General features: G+C 43.3%; 1 protein-coding gene across 1 annotated transcript in view; it reads right to left on the reverse strand.

The window, feature by feature from the left end:
- EPG5 (ectopic P-granules autophagy protein 5 homolog) overlaps positions 1–17,720 on the reverse strand; it is a 108,576-nt gene that overhangs the window by 15,496 nt on the left and 75,360 nt on the right. The window contains exons 31-39 of the mRNA XM_043558716.1: positions 17,494–17,707; positions 14,815–14,963; positions 14,048–14,249; positions 13,416–13,488; positions 11,299–11,399; positions 6,535–6,710; positions 3,475–3,660; positions 2,770–2,979; positions 1,683–1,827 (exon numbers count right to left, since the gene is read on the reverse strand). Of these exons, the coding sequence (XP_043414651.1) occupies positions 1,683–1,827; positions 2,770–2,979; positions 3,475–3,660; positions 6,535–6,710; positions 11,299–11,399; positions 13,416–13,488; positions 14,048–14,249; positions 14,815–14,963; positions 17,494–17,707 (1,456 nt within the window). The remainder of the gene's footprint in view (positions 1–1,682; positions 1,828–2,769; positions 2,980–3,474; positions 3,661–6,534; positions 6,711–11,298; positions 11,400–13,415; positions 13,489–14,047; positions 14,250–14,814; positions 14,964–17,493; positions 17,708–17,720) is intronic.

Below are 17,720 nucleotides of genomic sequence, written 5' to 3' on the forward strand. Positions count from 1 at the left end.
CCTTTGAACGTGTCCGCCCATCTGTCCTTCCTTCCTTCATGTGAAAGTTGTTTCTTTTGTCCCTGGTACCTCTGCAGTGTCACCACAGTGTGTATAGATGTCAATTTCTCTCCAACCTTCTTGAGATTTGCTGGGTTTACTGAATCCGAGGAGTGTTCCGTTCATCAGCCCTGGAAAATTCTCAGTCCTGCTATCTCTCCAGCTCCTTACTGCCTCCCCCCAGTTCTGTCCTCTTCTCTTGGAATTCTGACTGGGTGACTGGATATGTGGTAAATCTTCTCGGCCTATCCTCCATGCCCTCTAACCTGACTTCCACATTCTTTCTCTGTCTGTTCTGCATTCTGGACATTGTCTTCATATTCGTTTTCTGGCTTACTAATTTTCTCTTCAGAGGAGTTGAGCCTACCAAGTTTTTATCACAATTTTTATATTTTCATTTCTAGAATATCTGATTCTCTCTCAAAGCTGTATATTTCTATAATTTCTTGCTCCTTACTGACATTTTCAAATCTTTTATTTCATCAAATAGATTAAAAATACTAGTTTACTGTGCTAATTAATTATTCCAGTGTCTTAAGTCTTTATATGTGTGAGTCTACTGTCATTTTCTGCTGACTTGCTTGTGGGGCCTTGTTTCCTTATGTGTTTTATGACTTTTTTTTCCACTAGGATTTCATATTCCTTGGAACTCTGAGGCCAGAGTTGAAGACAGGTTTCTGCAAAGTGGCTCTGTGGTTGCTTTGTACCAGGCATCTAACGGCACTGCCAACCCAGAACAACTTGAACTCAATTTCCACATACAGGAATTTTCCTCTTGACAGTCTAGGTAGCGGGAATTTGTGCTTCAAATTCAAAGATGTGCTTCAACTTATACTTACTAATTTTCAAAAAGATGTAGCTCTTTGCCCACCACACAGACATGTGCCCCAACACCCAGGTCAAACATACCACTGTCTTTGCCCTCCTCTCCCAGGGGCAGGTTAAGCTCTAGCTACCCTTGTCCTGAAGATGCCATCCTGTGGGTGATGCACAGGAGCTCCTTTTAGGATCCCATTACTAGCAAGCCCCGGCCTTTAGTGCCTCCACCCAGTCTAAGAAGGTTCCACAAAAGCCTTCATGGGAGAAGTCAGCCTTGGCACTCCAATTACCTTTGCAGGTTCCTCCTCCACTTAGGTCCTGACTTCTAAGATTTTCCATGATAAGTTTCATTTTTGGTTTCATAAAAACATTTTCTCCAGCATTCTTAGTTGTTTTCAGCAGAAGCAGTCAGGATACCCAGTCCACCAAACTGCTGGGAGCACAAGTTCTCTGCACACAGTTTCTTCATGTGTCTATAGGTGATTCTGGAGTGCCCACCAGGGAAGAGCCAAAGCATCTTGGAATGCTGCTCACGGGCCATCTCTGGCTCCCCCCACTCATTAAATCCAGTCGTCTAGCTTAGCCCTCAGTCCAGTTAACCTCACACCAGCACCCGACAGTGTGAACCCCTCCTCAAGTTCTTAGCACTCGTGCCTCCCCAGTGCTGAAATGACAGTGTCCCTGGGAGCCAGTCCTCTCACTGCGCATCACTTCTCCGGGAACACGACTGAAAGCATCCTGCCCGTCTCCCGGACCTCACGAGGCCTCACACACCGCAGGGATTCACCAACTGAATAAATACATGACTGCCCGTGGCCACTTACCAGGTGGGTTAAAGGCGATGATATCATCTAAGAGCTTAGACATCTCCTTTTCTAGGGCTGCTAAGGTGATTTTTCCATTTTGTTCCAGGGAGCTGAGGAATTGAACCATCTGATGAGTGAAGGCTCGGCATTTTGGAACTGCATCCTGACAGAAAAAGGAGCGTTCACATGAATCCATGCAAGCAGTGTTAAGTGCTGGGGAGCATGCCGCGGCTCTGACTGCTTTGGTAGCGGGTACAGAGAACAGAGCAAGAGACCACACAAAGACAGGTGTGTGTCGAAGGACCGACCCTGTGTCTAGGGATACGCGCACATCTGTCACTAGAACACACATTCTCCCGAATTCCAGAACACTCTTCCTTTTTCACTCCATTAATAAAAACATTAACGCTATACTAATTACTTGCCAGAAACTTTTCCAAACACTTTTATGTTCATTACCTAATTTAATTCTCACAACAACACTTTACGGGCAAGTATTACTATTTCCAATTCAGATGAGAACACCAACGTCACAATGGCAGGGGGCGGGGGACCGGAGTTGGTCAGACCTCAAACTCGTGCTCATAACTTCCCTGCCATTCTGCTGCCAAGGACATCCAGATCCCTAAACCAACAGCTGCCACCCTCAACCTTTTTCACCTCTCATTAGCCCATGATACTGCCGTAAGTGAAGGTTGACCAAGAGAGATAATTAAAACTAAAAACTCTAGGAGTACAAAATAAGTGCACCATGACATACATCCTCTACCTTTTTTAATTTTTTTTTTTTTAACGTTTATTTATTTTTGAGACAGAGAGAGAGAAAGCATGAACGGGGGAGGGTCAGAGAGAGGGAGACACAGAATCTGAAACAGGCTCCAGGCTCTGCGCGGGCAGCACAGAGCCCGACGCGGGGCTCGAACTCACGGACCGCGAGATCATGACCTGAGCCGAAGTCGGCCGTTTAACCGACTGAGCCACCCAAGCGCCCCTCCTCTACCTTTTTTAACTGAGCCATCACGAGGCTTGAGCCTGTCCTCAGTAGCACTTACACTATTACAACCCTGAAGAACACTCTGCCTTTTAAAGCACCCACTCAACTTACGAGATGTTTCTGGCCGTCAGTAGGAACAGAAAGGCCTGCAGACACTCTCAGCAGCTTCATGATTAATTCAGCAGAAGGTTCCTTTGCCAGGATGACGGATGGCTGGTAATGGCTGCTGAAATAACCTAGCACACTCTGGTATGACACAACGTCTACAAGATGCCATGAAAGTGAGCTTGTTTGTCCAAGGAGATTCAGCAGAGGTGAATCCTGAAAATAAAACACACACTCCTTTAGTTTTGGAGTTCCCCATTTCCCAGAAATATGTCTCCAGTCTATGGAGTGACCACTAAGAGGGCCCATGACCAGCATGGAACAGGTAAGATGTCAAAGAAGTATCTACTCAAGTAGAAGTGCTAGTGAAAGTAATAACCAAAGTCTTGGCAAAAACACTTTAAGATTTGTAAGTATTCAGAACCCAGTTTTTCAAAGGAACTCTTGGATCTAGTCATAAAACTAGCAATTAATGAGATATAAGATAAAATTGATTTTTATATTCTAACTCCATGTGCCTCCCTTCATGATCCAGAATTCGATTAGGAACGATCCCAGAAAATCAGGCACTAGTTGAAGGCACATCCCAAATGCCAAGTAGATATCACACCGACAGAGGTGTTAGGGAAACCAGTGAAAAACTACAACTTCGTAGAAAGGGAGGATCTCGGAAGCCTTGCCAAGTCTTCATCTCAGGCTCTCCAAACTTACTGCTTGGTCTACCAGCTGATCTTCCTTTGCCAATAAAATCATCATGAAAAGGAGGCAGACAATCATGCTCCGCGTCTCTGGGTGAGGACTGGGGCTCCAGGCGTCAGAGAGCACACTGACCCAGTTGACTTCGCACAGGACAGACCCCAAAAATAAGAAGCAGCTCTTAGGGCTTCCTCGTTCCACCTAAAGGGAAATGAATTCAAATCAATGTTTTGCTTTAAGCTATCTTGAAGATGTGTATAAATCAGTGTTTACTAAATTGTATTTTAAAAAGTAACTTTTTTCCCAGATTATAAAAATCATCTATAAATCCTTCCCCCAGAGATTTACACTTAACATTTGTCATATTTTTTCTTCCATGCTCAGTGAATGTGTACATTTTTCACCTTATTTAGAGTTCATTATTTATTCCACGAATTCTTTTTTCTTTGTAATTTTTTTTAGAGAGAGGGAGGGAGGGAGAGGGAGAGAGTGCATGAGCAGGGACAAAAGGAGAGAGAGACAGACAGAGAGAGAGAGAGAGTGAGAGAGAGAGAGAGAGACAGAGAATCTTAAGCAGGTTACACACTCAGCACAGAGCCTGACACAGGGCTCAATCCCACGACCCTGGGATCATGACCTGAGCCAAAATCAAGAGTCAGATGCTCAACCTACTGAGCCACCCAGGTGCCTCTATTCCACTAATTCTTAATAGGAGAGGAGTGACCTTCCCTAGCTCTAACCAGACTGCCACAGTCAGTCACCAAAGTTCAGGGGAGTCTATTACAGCCCTCAGATGTGCAAGGACAGGTCAAAGACTGAGATCTACTAGCCAGTGGTTCCTAAAGCTGATCATATATCAGAAGCCCGCCCCCCCCCCCCACTAAAGACCCACTAAAACACAGACTGTGGGACCCTGCTGCCAAATTTTATATTTCCTAAATCCAGGGTGGGAGCAGGAATTTGGATTTTTAGTAAGTTTCCTGGTGGTACAGACACTACTGGTCCTAGGACTCTACTTTTAGACCTACTATAACAGTGTACATAATTTTTATACTGCCTTTTTAGTGTAATGTTATGTTATAAAAGTATCTCCACAACATTAGTCTTTGTGATTTTTGATGACTTCATAATGTTAAATCCTATTTAAAATACATTAGGGATTGGTAGGAGGGGTGGTAGATATATTTTAAAGTATATAATCAATGTCAGAGTTCTATCTTATTAGCCCATTTCAACAGTCTGTTTACATTTTTTTTAATGTTTATTTATTTTTGAGAGAGAGAGAGACAGAGCACGAGCAGGGGAGAGGCAGAGAGAGAGGGAGACACAGAATCTGAAGTAGGCTTCACGCTCTGAGCTATTAGCACAGAGCCCGACTTGGGGCCGGAACTCATGAACCGCGAGGTCATGACCTGAGTCAAAGTCAGACGCTCAATCGACTGAGCAACCAGGCGCCCCTCAACAGTCTGTTTAAAATAAAATGTGGCTGGCTATAAATTTTTCTGTTTAAAATGAAGGTTAAAAAGCTCTACTCCATTTATAAAATCACAATCAATGGAACTTGGTAATGATTCATGCCCTCCCATGACTACCATCATTGTATCATACTAACTACTTATCCTTTTCCCTTTTAGAAAATGATCTTCATCCTCCTGATAACCTCTAACCTCACTCTAAACCCTTCAAAAAACATCCCTTCTAAGGCCAGCAAGACACATAGAACTGAAAAGCTTCCAGCTTCTGGGCAGGTCGGGGTCATCTATCATTAGACTAAAATTCCTAGAGGCACAGAGTCTAGAGCATCCCTTCAGAGACTGTTCTAGTTTAATCTGTCACACAGCCGAGGCTGCCCTCTTACTTAAAGCTGTATTACAGCTCTTTAAACAAACATTTTCTTCCATGTTCGTAACAGTGACAAATACATACTTAGGACCTGTCTCATATACTAAACCTAGCTACAAAATCATTCCTAACCTTTTATCTCTGAGACAACTGTCCTCAGCTTTCCCTGGAGCTCAGCCACAGACAAGTGGCTGACAAGAACATCCCGGGTGAGTCTCCGTGTGCAGCACAGAAGGACTGCAGTACATTTCACTACTGCCGCGAACCACTGTGGACCTGCAGTAATTAAAGCACTTAGGGTGTCCCAGTAATCAATTGACATTAAGTTAAGAGTGAACACAAATGAGCTAGTGACTATGAATAAATAAATGGAGATGACTGTAAAAAGCTAAGAAGACCAGATTATAACAGGTTTTTAAAAATAGCAACGTAAGAGGGGTGCCTGGGTGGCTCAGTCAGTTAAGCGTCCGACTCTCAATTTCGGCTCAGGTCGTGATCTCATGGTCATGAATGAGATTGAGCCCCACATCAGGCTCCTCGCTGGGCGTGGAGTCCACTGAAGATTCTCTCTCCCTCTCCCCTTCCCTGCGTGCTCTCTCTCTCTCTCTCAAACAAAAAAAAGAAAACTATAAACTTAAGAACAACAACACTGCCTGGCTGGTAAGTAACACCACTGTGGCTGTTTTTCACAACTATTGCTTCTACTGCTAAAACTCACACACACAGATTAGCATTTTTTCCAGGTCATTTCAGGTCTTTATACGATTATGATGCATCATTGGCCATTACAACGCACTTCTATCTCCTACAACATTATTCCCTTATGTAACTGCTTAAAGAAACTAATGGCTTGAGTACCAATTACATTTTGCTCTAATAGAACATTTAACAGTATGAAAGTCTGGTGATGCTATCCTAGAAAAATATGCAAACCCAGAAACACCAAGATTGAGCATGACGAAGTCATTAAACTATGTACTCATCGAACAATATTACTAAAATCTAGGGGGTGGCAGCCATGTGACAGACAAAATCTTTCTCTGGGTTTAAAAATGGTCCTAGAAGTGTTTTCCAATCACCCGCTCACACAGTGAAACGATTTCCATGGGAAGTCACATGCTCCACACAAGCACCACACAGGCACACAGAAAGCCCACACCGCAACTGTGGCTAAAAACCATTGAACAGGCTGCTGCCCAGAAGCCGGGCTGTGCCACGGGGAGTGAGGCTTACTTTGAAGAAGGCCTCCATGAGCATCTGGTCAGGGTGCAGGTCCCTCCACGGGAGCTTCTGGTAGGCACTATGGAAAGCGTACAGAATGAACTCGGGCATTCTGGGTGCTGTGCATGCTTCACAGTAATGCAGCAGGTGCAACCTGAGGGCTCCATCATCACCTGGTGACAGCTTATCTGAAATTGAAAAGGAAAACACAGATGAAGACATTCAGGGTTATCTTTAAAAATAAACAAATTAATACAAAACAGAAATTTGAACTGAAAGTCTAAGACCTAAGGTTCTCTATATTTACTCACTTTCAAAGATTTTCATGTGCCAGGAAAAAAAAAAAACTGATGGCAAATTACTAACAAAGACTGGTATGTAATTACTCACTTGGGTAACTGGAATAAGTAGCTGGGATGTGGGAGAAAGCAGGGGCGATCAGTGTTTCTTTAAAACTTCTAACTATTTGGCTTTTTAACACAAATACACTTGCATAACCCCAACCACTCCCAGGTACCCCTTTAGTCTGCTGCCCTCGGCATATACGCGGCCACTGGCCTTAGCACTTACTCATTTGGCACCCTGGAGGAATCTAATACCCCTCAAGAAGAAATGTGCCACATGACTAAAACTTAACCCTTGGTGCGGTAAAACTAGATTATTGCTGTCACTCAGCCAAGTTAGTCTAAAATGACACTCCTGTGTTATCACTCAGTATTATCATCACCAGTATCAATTACTACAGTGCCCTCAAGAGTTCATGGCAATGTAACCGGCGTTTCGTCTAAAACAAAACTTTTCAGACTTTCTGGTTTTATGAAAAGGAATGAATGGAGTCAAAGAAGAGAGAGCCACACACAAGAACAGAAACCTGATGATGTTTCTTAATAGCGGCTTTTGAAAAATGACAAATAAGCATCAGCCCATGGTACCAATCAATTTATCATTTCTAACATGCCTGTGCCCTTGGTTCGCATCCTTACTTTATTCTGCATCATGAAACACTAACATGTTTTTAACCTCTTAAGACAAGGTAAGAGTAGCATTTGTTCAAATGTGAATAAAAATAGTTTTGTTTAAAAGTACGGATATGTAGGTACAAGACGTCTAAAAGGTAATCTCTTAGGACAAGACTGAGTTTCTAGTTCCAGCCCAGATACACCTAAGTTCTGTGAGCTCAGATAAATTCATTTTGCTTTTTGGGTCTTCATTTTCTCACAAATAAAAGGAGAGAGCTGGTTCAGAAGACCTCACTAAAAGGCTACAAAATACTTCTTCCTGCTTTGCACAGTGCTGTTTCCTCTCCTTGAACTCAGCTACCAATTCCTGATGTTAGCCATGTCCCTCCTGTACCCAAGCTACTTTCTTACTTTATATACACAGGCAAGAGCCTAAGAGAGTACTTGTCCCTTATACTAAGAAACCAAATATATACAGCCTTTGTGATTATAATTTAATGCTCAAATCTTTTTGATGATGGTAAGAAGAAGCCAGAAGTCTATCTTTCCAAAAAAAAACAAAAACAAAAAAGTGAGTACTATTAGGATTTCATGCGTTACTCATTGAACCCATACTTATCAAATAGACACTGAACCTACGGCACTGCCCAAGTCTTGTGGGGATAAAAAGAATGTTTCTGTGCCTAGAGCTTACATCTTACAGTTGAGTCAGAAAAAAAAATTTTAAGAGATCAGGCATATATATAAAAGATCAATATAAAATACTGGATGGATACATCTAGGCAACGGAATGTTGTTCAGCATTGAAAGGAAATGAGCTATCAGGCCACGAAAAGACTTGGAGAAATCTTAAATGCATAATAGTAAGTGAAAGAAGCCAATATGAAATGCTATATAATGTATGATTCCAATTATTTGGCATTATAGAAAAACTAAAACTACGGGGAAAGAAAAAAAAAATTCTCCCCAAGAATTAGTGGGGGGGGGGGGCGTAGGCAGAACTGTAATGGTGGGTATGTTTCATCATACATTTCTCAAAATCAACGTACAACATCAAGAGCGAACCCTAACATACACCATGACTTTGGGTGATGATGATGTGTCAGCGTAGGCTCATCAACTGTAACAAATGTACCACTCTGGTGGGGGGCTGTTGATAGTGGGGGAGGCTATCCGGGGGGTGGGGGGAGGGATATGGGAACTTGCTGTACTTTCTGCTCAATTTTGCTGTGAACCTAAATCTTTCTATACACGTGCACATTTTTTTAAGGACTGGATGACATATTAAGTCTGTGACTAAGTGCCACACAGACACATGGCGGCCACAGAGGCCACGGCAGCCACAGAGGTACACTAGTCAGAAACGGCACGTGCCAATCGGGCCGTGGCACCTTTAGGACTCACTGCAGTGCCTGAGTGGAGCCAACAGCTGAGCACAGAGCTGGCCACTTCTGCCCACCAGGGGAACACTCCGTGAGGAATCCTGGCCCGGCGCTCGCTGCTGGGCTGGCCAGCCCTTTCTCGGAGCTGCACCCGGGCAGAGGCACTGCTCTTCCTTCCCATCGCCTTTCACAGGTGTTACACCTGCACGGGCCCTGAAGGAGTTCTTCGCCCACTGCCGCTCCTCTCCCTCCTATCTTCCCAGGGACCACCCCAAAAAGATCCCAAGTAGCCTTCTACCCCACCACGGTGTCTGCTCCTGAAGGACTCAAACTATGAAGATGCACTATGAAGATTCAGTGGCAGAAGAGAAACACGTGTGTACAAAAACATGTGCGGAAGAATATAAAGGACCCGAGGCTTCGTCCAGTAGTGGAGTCAGCATGAGCAAGCACAGTGAGGGGAGGGCCAAGGACATCGGCGGAACAGTGTATCAAGCAGTATGGCTGGAGTGGAAGGTTTCCATAAGGAAGCCATTGCACAATGCTGAAGTGCACTGGGCCAGATACATCCGAATGTTGGGCTAAAACATGACACTTAAAAGTTTGGAAATATGAATATGATAGGACATAAATACTGTTTTCAGGAAATAATTAATCTATTCAATAGGCAGGAACAGAAACTAGAATGAGAAAAACAGGAGGCAACCACAAGAATCTGGGTGGAGTGGAACAAATGTCCTTATAAACCTCCCAATATAAAACATTTGGATACAGTAGGTAAAATAAAACATCTTTGAAAATGCATAGCTAGGTACACACAGCGGAAGACAACAAGGCCAAATGCGGGTGGCCAGAAGCAAAGAGAGCCCAGGAAACGTAAGTCCTGAACAGACACCAAGGCCTCAGCTGCATGCAGAGGGGTCTGCTTCTGCAGGGCTCTAATAGCATGAGGAGTCTCCCAAGGCCTGTGCCCTCACCGAGAGGGCAGATCAGGGGAAGAAAGGAACCTTTTCTCTGCCTTCACCTGGACTTGGAGCGAAGGAAGCGGGGGGGGGGGGGGGGGGGGGGGGGGGGGGGGGGGGGGGGGGGGGGGGGGGGGGGGGGGGGGGGGGGGGGGGGGGGGGGGGGGGGGGGGGGGGAGCTGTTCGTGGTAACTGGGCACACCTACAAGCAAGTCTGGGGTCTGACTGCTTATACCTGTGTAGTGAGAGAAACCGCAGGCTGAGGAATCATAGTTCCAGATGGAACAAATGAGGATCTTTTCTGGAAGACACACCCTCATCCTGGTCTTCATGGAATTTCTACAGAGAAAATCTCTCTAAATATGGGCTCACAATACGAAATTTAAAAATATACACAGAGAAGTGCCTGGGTGGCTCAGTTGGTTAGGCATCTGACTCTTGATTTCGGCTCAGGTTGTGATCTCACAGTTTGTGAGTTCAAGCCCCGTGTCACCCTTCACACTGACAACACAGAGCCTGCTTGGGATTCTCTCTCTCTCTCTCTCTCTCTCTCTCTGCCCTTCCTGCGCACTCTCTCAAAATAAACAAATAAACAAACAAAAAGATACAAAAGGAGGGGCACCTGGGTGGCTCAGTCGGTTAAGCATCCAACCCTTGATATCTACTGGCTCAGGTCATGATCTCACAGTTCTGAGATCGAGCCCCAAGTGAGGCTTTGAGCTAAGCATGGAGCCTCTTGGGATTCTCTCTCGCCTCCTTTCTCTCTCTTTGCTTCCTCTCTCTCAAAATAAGTGAACGTTTTTTTAAAATACACAAGGAAACAAGCCTCTAAGTATGAGAATCTAAAGGAACATCCAACTGTAGCATAAGCCAGGTGTCCCCAGCAGGGACTTCAGATAATTACTACCGCACACAGGTCATAAAGCAAAGCATGTTTAAACATTTCAAAGAAATAACAATTAGAATTTTAAACAAAAAAAGAAATCAGATGCTATCAAAAAGAAACAGGGTAGATTTGAAAAACAAATACAACTTCTAGATACTGAAATAAGAAACTCAAAGCTTTTTGTTGTTGTTGTTGTTGTTAAGCAGGTTAGACAGGACTGGGGAGACTGAGTAAACTGGAAGAGAGACCTCAAGCCTTTGCCCAAAATGAAGCACAGAAAGAAAACATGAAAAAGGAGTTAGAGGCACAGAAGAGAGAACGAGGTTCAACATGAGGGCCAGAGAGTATCTGAAGAGAACGGCTGCCTATTTGCCATGGCTGGCTCGGAGCTGCCTTACAAACAATGTATGATGTTACAAACTTCACGCTAACCTGTTGTATCAGTGACCGTCTTTGGTCAAAGATGACTGCCCCCCGACTAAAATAAAATTAAATAAAGTAGGGAAAGCAGAGGCCAAAGACCTAAGACCGAACGACTTAGGGAAAAAGTGACAGGCAACCAGAGACATAATGTAACCTCTTCCTACCTTTAAAACTCTCATGCAATGAATCAACACAGTCAGTGAACAGCTGCACGATGCTCGAGGCCACCACAGCATCACTCTCCAGCCAGGGGTAATGTCGTTGGCTGATTCAAATAAAAGAAGCACACACTTAGAAATGAAAGCACCATGACTAAATTATTCTAGGCCCCAGAGTCTAGGGACCGCCTATGTCCTAGAGAACACTGTATTACATAGCCCAAATACACACTTAGACCATTCTAACAGCTGGAAATTCCGGGAGGCTCATAATATCAGCCACACAATTTAGTTTCCTTCTCAACGTTTATTCCAATGCAATTAAGTCAGAGATCTGTTACCTACATAAATTAACACCTTTTTATACCTAATTTACACCCTGTGTATCTTGGTTACATTTCAAATGTCTTAGGTATATGCCGCTAAGTGGCTTCAACAGTTTTCTCTACCCAAAACATGAAAAAAAGAAAAAAAAAATCCACATAACAAAAAAGATGACCAAAAAGGGACAGGAAATAACCAAAGAAAAAAACTCTTTACATGATCATTTTAGTTTCTGAACTGGGTTCAGAAAGTTCAATATCAAAATAAATCCCATTAATTCTTCCTAGAAATAAACAGCAGTCTGTATTACTGCCAGCAGTCTTAGAATCTGTGCAAAATCCTGAAGCTTATAGATTAAGGATAGTTCTCTAGCAAAAGAAAAGATCCAGAACCTTTTCTATTTTCCTCAATGAGCCCCTGGAGCAGCACAGGTTAATACAAAGATCTGACATGGAAGTCAGAGCCTTGAGCTCTGTTCTCAGTTCTGCCCTCACTGGCTGTGGAACTGGAGTAAGCCATTCCTGTTCTCTGAGTCTTGGGAACAGATCAATATTTGTGAAGGTACCTTAAATACTGAGATATCTAGCACTGGCGTAATGTTAACAAGCTCCCGACAAGTTCATGTAGCTTTGTCTGTATGCCTTTCGGGGAAAAGACTCATAAGGCAGCTACCTGCATGTGAGCAGTTCTACACTTCTTGTTTGAATGCTCACAACACCATGTTTTCACTTAATTGCAGAGCTCACATTAATTCCCACCCAGTAATTCGAAAGCCAACTTACTTCCAAAAACTAACTGAGGTACTGGATAAAATCAAGTTACTCTCATATTTTATAGTATCGTATTATCAAATTCAAATTCAAGAGAACAATTTTTCCAAAATTAAGGACCAAAATTTATTCAATGTCTTTATTGTGGAAAAAAAGGAAATGAGTGTCCGGTTTTGCTTCGAAGTTAGTATTAACAACTCTGATCGACCAGACTAGCAATTCCACTAACAGAAAATGTCTTAAGTTCCCTTCATAAGGAAGCATTTTCTATGGAGAGAATGCAAACTGGTGCAGCCACTCTGGAAAACAGTATGGAGGTTCCTCAAAAAATAAAAAATAGAACTACCTTACAACCCAGCAATTGCACTACTATGTATTTATCCAAGAGATACAGGTGTGCTGTTTCGAAGGGGCACATTCACCTCAATGTTTATAGCAGCACTATCAACAATAGCCAAAGTAGGGAAAGAGCCCAAATGTCCATCAGTGGATGAATGGATAAAGAAGAGGTAGTATATAAATACAATGGAGTATTCCTCGGCAATCAAAAAGAATGAAGTCTTGCCATTTGCAACTACGTGGGTGGACCTGGAGGGTATTATGCTAAGTGAAATTAAAGACAAAAATCATATGACTTCACTCATATGAGGACGTTAAGACACAGAACAGATGAACATAAGGAAAGGGAAGCAAAAATAATTAAAAAAAAAAAAAAACAGGGAGGGGGACAAAGCATAAGAAACTCATAAACATGGAGAACAAACAGAGGGTTACTGGAGGGGGTGTGGGAGGGGGGGATGGGCTAAATGGGTAAGGGGCATTAAGGAATCTACTCCTGAAATCACTGTTGTACTATATGCTAACTAACTTGGATGTTAATTAAAAAAAAAATAAATTAAATAAAAATTAAAAAAACCATAAGGAAGCATTTTCTAAATTTAAATACGGCCCTACGTAAAAATTCAAATCCCCTCAGAACTTTAAGTCTATAAATTTCAAAGGAATTTAAATATCTGAAAAACAATTTACCTTTCATTGTCCTCTAAAACCAAGATCCATGGCTTAAAGAGCTGGATGATTACTGAATGTAGGGATCTCAGCACTAAAACAAAGCAAAATTTTTAGAGACAAGAAACAAGCTCATCCTTTGTTAATTATCATTGGTAACACTAAAAACAAATCTACTTCTTCTCATCTATATACTCACAAACCTATGTTGATATGCAAACAACATGTTTCTTATAACTAAGTATGTCTGTGTTTTCATTTGCTGCAATGGAATTTCTTGAAGAATTTTTATTACAACACAGGGTCATGGATAATTTTTTACTGCGTATTTTTTAACGATAAAAGCTTAAATATTCAGAACCCTTTCCTGAGCAAGAGAAAGAACAGGAAGAGTTAGAGACTGAAACCCATCTCCTTGCACCCTGCTCTATGAAGGAGGGGCAGAGACAAGCTGAAGCAGGCACCCCTGTGCGGGGGAACAGAGGTATAACACATAGATGGGTTCACACCTACACTGCATATTTCCTGTTTCTTCTTCTTGACACTCAGATATTTAATTTTATTGCTAAGATTTAAATCTCTCCATGTGTCTATTCAAGTCTCCTCTAATGGAGGAGAACACCCCACTCCTTGTTGCACTAAAGGCACGTTACCTGCTTTGCTGCTGGCAGATGGGTCTTGAGCCAAGCAGGCCATTTCTGAGTCAAGCAGCCTTTTAACAAGATAGCCCAAGAGTGTCTTCATATCAGCCATGTAAGGACTCCATTTTGAGAATAAACCAAAGCTTTTAAAGTCCAATGTGGATAAGCGAAGCTTGTAAAAAAAATTTGAGAGCCACTGTATCGTCTCCATTACCTGGAAGAGAATGACTGGTCAAAGAATCCTCACCCAATGTCTACTTTCAGCAGCTACTACAGAGGACTGTGACAGAGGGCTCAGACTTTGTAACACAGTTGCAAAGGTGTTTGCATATGAAAAGTAAATCAGCAGGTTTCAAACTCTTTTTCTAAAGCAGAGGAACCATTCTGTCCAGTACATTCTCACATGGACCCATAGCACATAAAATTGACGAAATGAGGAGCCCAGCCCCATGGGACACTGCATGAAAATCTGACCAAAGGTGCCAGGGGTGTAAGCTTAAGAATCAGATGGGTTAAGGTGGTGAGGGGAGGTTTAACGGGGTGGCCTGGGCTGCTCCTAAACGGATGGGCAAGAATCAGACTCTGAGGTGTGAGAGAAAGGCAAAGGGGGCATGGGAGGAAGCAAGAGACAAAGGAAAACACAGCGCTCTTAAAGATAATCCATAAGAGTGCAGCTTTTTAGATATAAATTTTGAATGTGTCCCAACTGTTTAAAAAATTGGGAAGGAAACAGAAAAGAAATGCAGAGACATAAACTTCAGACACCAAAAGCTACACACCTGCTTATCGGACAAGAGAACATCTGGAGAGCTTTGAAGCACGGAGCTCTCGGCAGAAGCTGCCCCCTGCTGGCAGTTTGGGGCACAGCAGCCCAGGGCTCTCAGAGTGGCTTTCCAACACTCCGGGCTCAGCAGCTGCTCCGCGGAGCCTTGTGGGGCGGGAAGAGGACAGCAAGTTAGCATCTTTCACAAACTAACTTTTTCAACTTGAATCAAAGAACACGTGTACTTTACAAAGGAACGACATTTTGGGGCGCCTGGGGTGGCTCAGTTGGTTAAGCATCTCACGGCTGGTGAGTTCGAGCCCCACGTCAGGCTCTATGCTGACAGCTCAGAGCCTGGAGCCTGCTTCGGGTTCTGTGTGTCCCTCTCTCTCTGCCCTCCCCTGCTCACACTCTGTCTCTCTCAAAAATAAAATAAAAACATTAATGGGGCGCCTGGGTGGCTCAGTCAGTTGAGCGTCCGACTTCAGCTAGGTCATGATCTCATGGTTTGTGAGTTCGAGCCCCGCGTCGGGGTCTGCACTGACAGCCCGGAGCCTGGAGCCTGCTTCAGATTCTGTGTCTCCTCCTCTCTCTGCCCCTCCCATGCTCGTCGTGCTCTATCTCTGTCTCTCAATAATAAATAAACATTAAGAAAAAAAATTTTTTTAATAAATAATATAAAATAAAATAGAAACATTAAAAAAATTAAAATTAAAAACAAACCCAAACAAATGAAAATTAAATAAAAATCCAAAACAAATTCATACAGATCTATGGTGAAGAGGCCGCAGTAATGAGAACCTATTAAAAGAACTGTCCACCCGGACACTTGACTTTCCCTCTTGACTTTCTTGGTTCCTAGTGACTCTGCTGGGAGTGAGCACAGCCGGAGTCATCGGGGCTGGAATCCAGTGTTGGGAGTGGGGAATCCTGCCTACCAGCCCCTACCTGGGGAATGGTAAAAGTGCCACTCTCCTGGATGAAGCTGTGAGAGAAACAGCAGTAACAAGACAAGGGAGACTGCGTTGCAGAATGGAACCTCAGAGTCTAGGCTCTCTCCTCGTACTTACTCCTGAAACTCCACTCCCTCAACAGGCAAAACCTAAAGCAACACAGACACAGCATGCAAAACAGACACTACGGACAGCACTGTGCTCCTGGTAAGTCTCACACCCAGAGGCCAGGACTCAGACCTCCTCAGGCCCTTCCCACCCAGAGACGGCATGAGGATCACGAGGGACAACCGAGGCTGGTATATCTGAGGGGAGAGATGATGAGGCAGCTGCAATATGGTGAGCGAGAGATGTCTAGGGAACAGTGAAGGGTCTGTGGTGAATGGCTACTGTGGTCCGGCTCCTGGGGCAGAGCCCCAGAATCAAGTTACAGGTGTGGGAGTCAGGCACACCTAGAAGAGGGTAGTGACGCCAGGGAAAACAACGGGCATGCCCACGAAGAAGGAAAATCATAGAAAAGCAAAGGATAGAGCCCCGAGAACAGCAACACCCTCCCCAGGGAGGAAAGGGAAACCAGGAGGCTAGAAGTCATAGAATCTGACAGGGGTGGTACTGTCATTCCCAGGCTTTTAACTGAATTACTCTTCCTGGGAAGTATAAATTTCCTGTTAAATGCAAGTCAATGGTTGCCTGCACACACCGTTTACAATTCCTTAAAAAGGTTTCGGGGAAAAACCCCACAATGTATACTTGATCAAATTTTGAAAATTTAGAACAAAAATTAGTTATGCAAGTATGGATCAAAATCATACAAATACCTCTCCTGCAACCATTCTCCACCCACCCTGCAACTGGCCTCCACAGGAAACAATGAAAGCTTGAAAATGAGACCACACATTTCAGTATTTCTTCAGATAGTCCAATATATAAAATCATTAACCTATTCATTAAATGGTTTCTATGAAGTAACACAAAGATTTGGCATGAAGCAAATCTTAGTTTTCCATTACACCTATAAACTATCTGAAGTTTGCACAAAAAAAGTAAATACTATCTCATTTAATAAACTTCAGTAAAATTCCTGCCTAATGAAATTCCCAAAATAAAAACGCTAACAACCTTTACTCCTCTTGTAATCTCCAATACTTCAGTGAAAAATGCAGGGCGGTGGGGAGATGGGAGAGTGGGGCTGTGGAAAACTGAACACATCTCAGTCCCTTGGCGAATATAAACACAGTCTGCCATTATATATAGGTAAAATTTACTCACAAACAAGCTTGAGTCAAAGAATTAAGGGGGAGGGGAACCAAAATGTATCCACTATTTGGACCTACAGAGAAACCGACTGGCACCTTAAACATATTGCAAAGAAGCAACTTCCTTCTCTCACCAAATCTGCAGTCAACAGAGGAAGCAGGCGCATGTCTACCCCGGCTCAGTTCAGGATGGTTGCAAAGTCAAGGGAAAGAGGTGGGTGCATGACTGTGGACCCCAACACCACATACTAAGTGCTGCCTTATTGAATCAGGACCCATGCAAACGTTTAGGACAATCACTAAGACAATCACTGCCCTCTTCTACAAACAGCTTTCGGTTTGTCAAGCACTTTAGGTAAAAATTAGCAATTCTAAACTCCTGCGTACTTGTCTTATTTCTACATTTTTAGATGACATCCATAGAATGGTAAATATCACATCAAACATTCGCTGCAATCTAATCAGTCACAATTAAAAGCCACTTACTTTGCATCAGCAGCCTGAGAATGTCACTGTACTGGTCAGGGAACTGGTAGAGAAGAAGGTAAGTCCAGTGCTTACAGAAAAGATTAAAAGGCATCAAAATATCTTCATCTGGTTCAAGGCCCCAGGCAGTAAGTGCCAAGTGAATGGACTCCAGAAGCCTGGTACGATCAGACAGAGGAGGTTTAGTGGCGTTTAACCATTGCTTAAGATCGAACTAAAAAGAAAAA

The sequence above is a fragment of the Prionailurus bengalensis genome, chromosome D3 (genome assembly GCF_016509475.1).
Source record: "Prionailurus bengalensis isolate Pbe53 chromosome D3, Fcat_Pben_1.1_paternal_pri, whole genome shotgun sequence".
Lineage (NCBI taxonomy): Eukaryota > Metazoa > Chordata > Mammalia > Carnivora > Felidae > Prionailurus > Prionailurus bengalensis.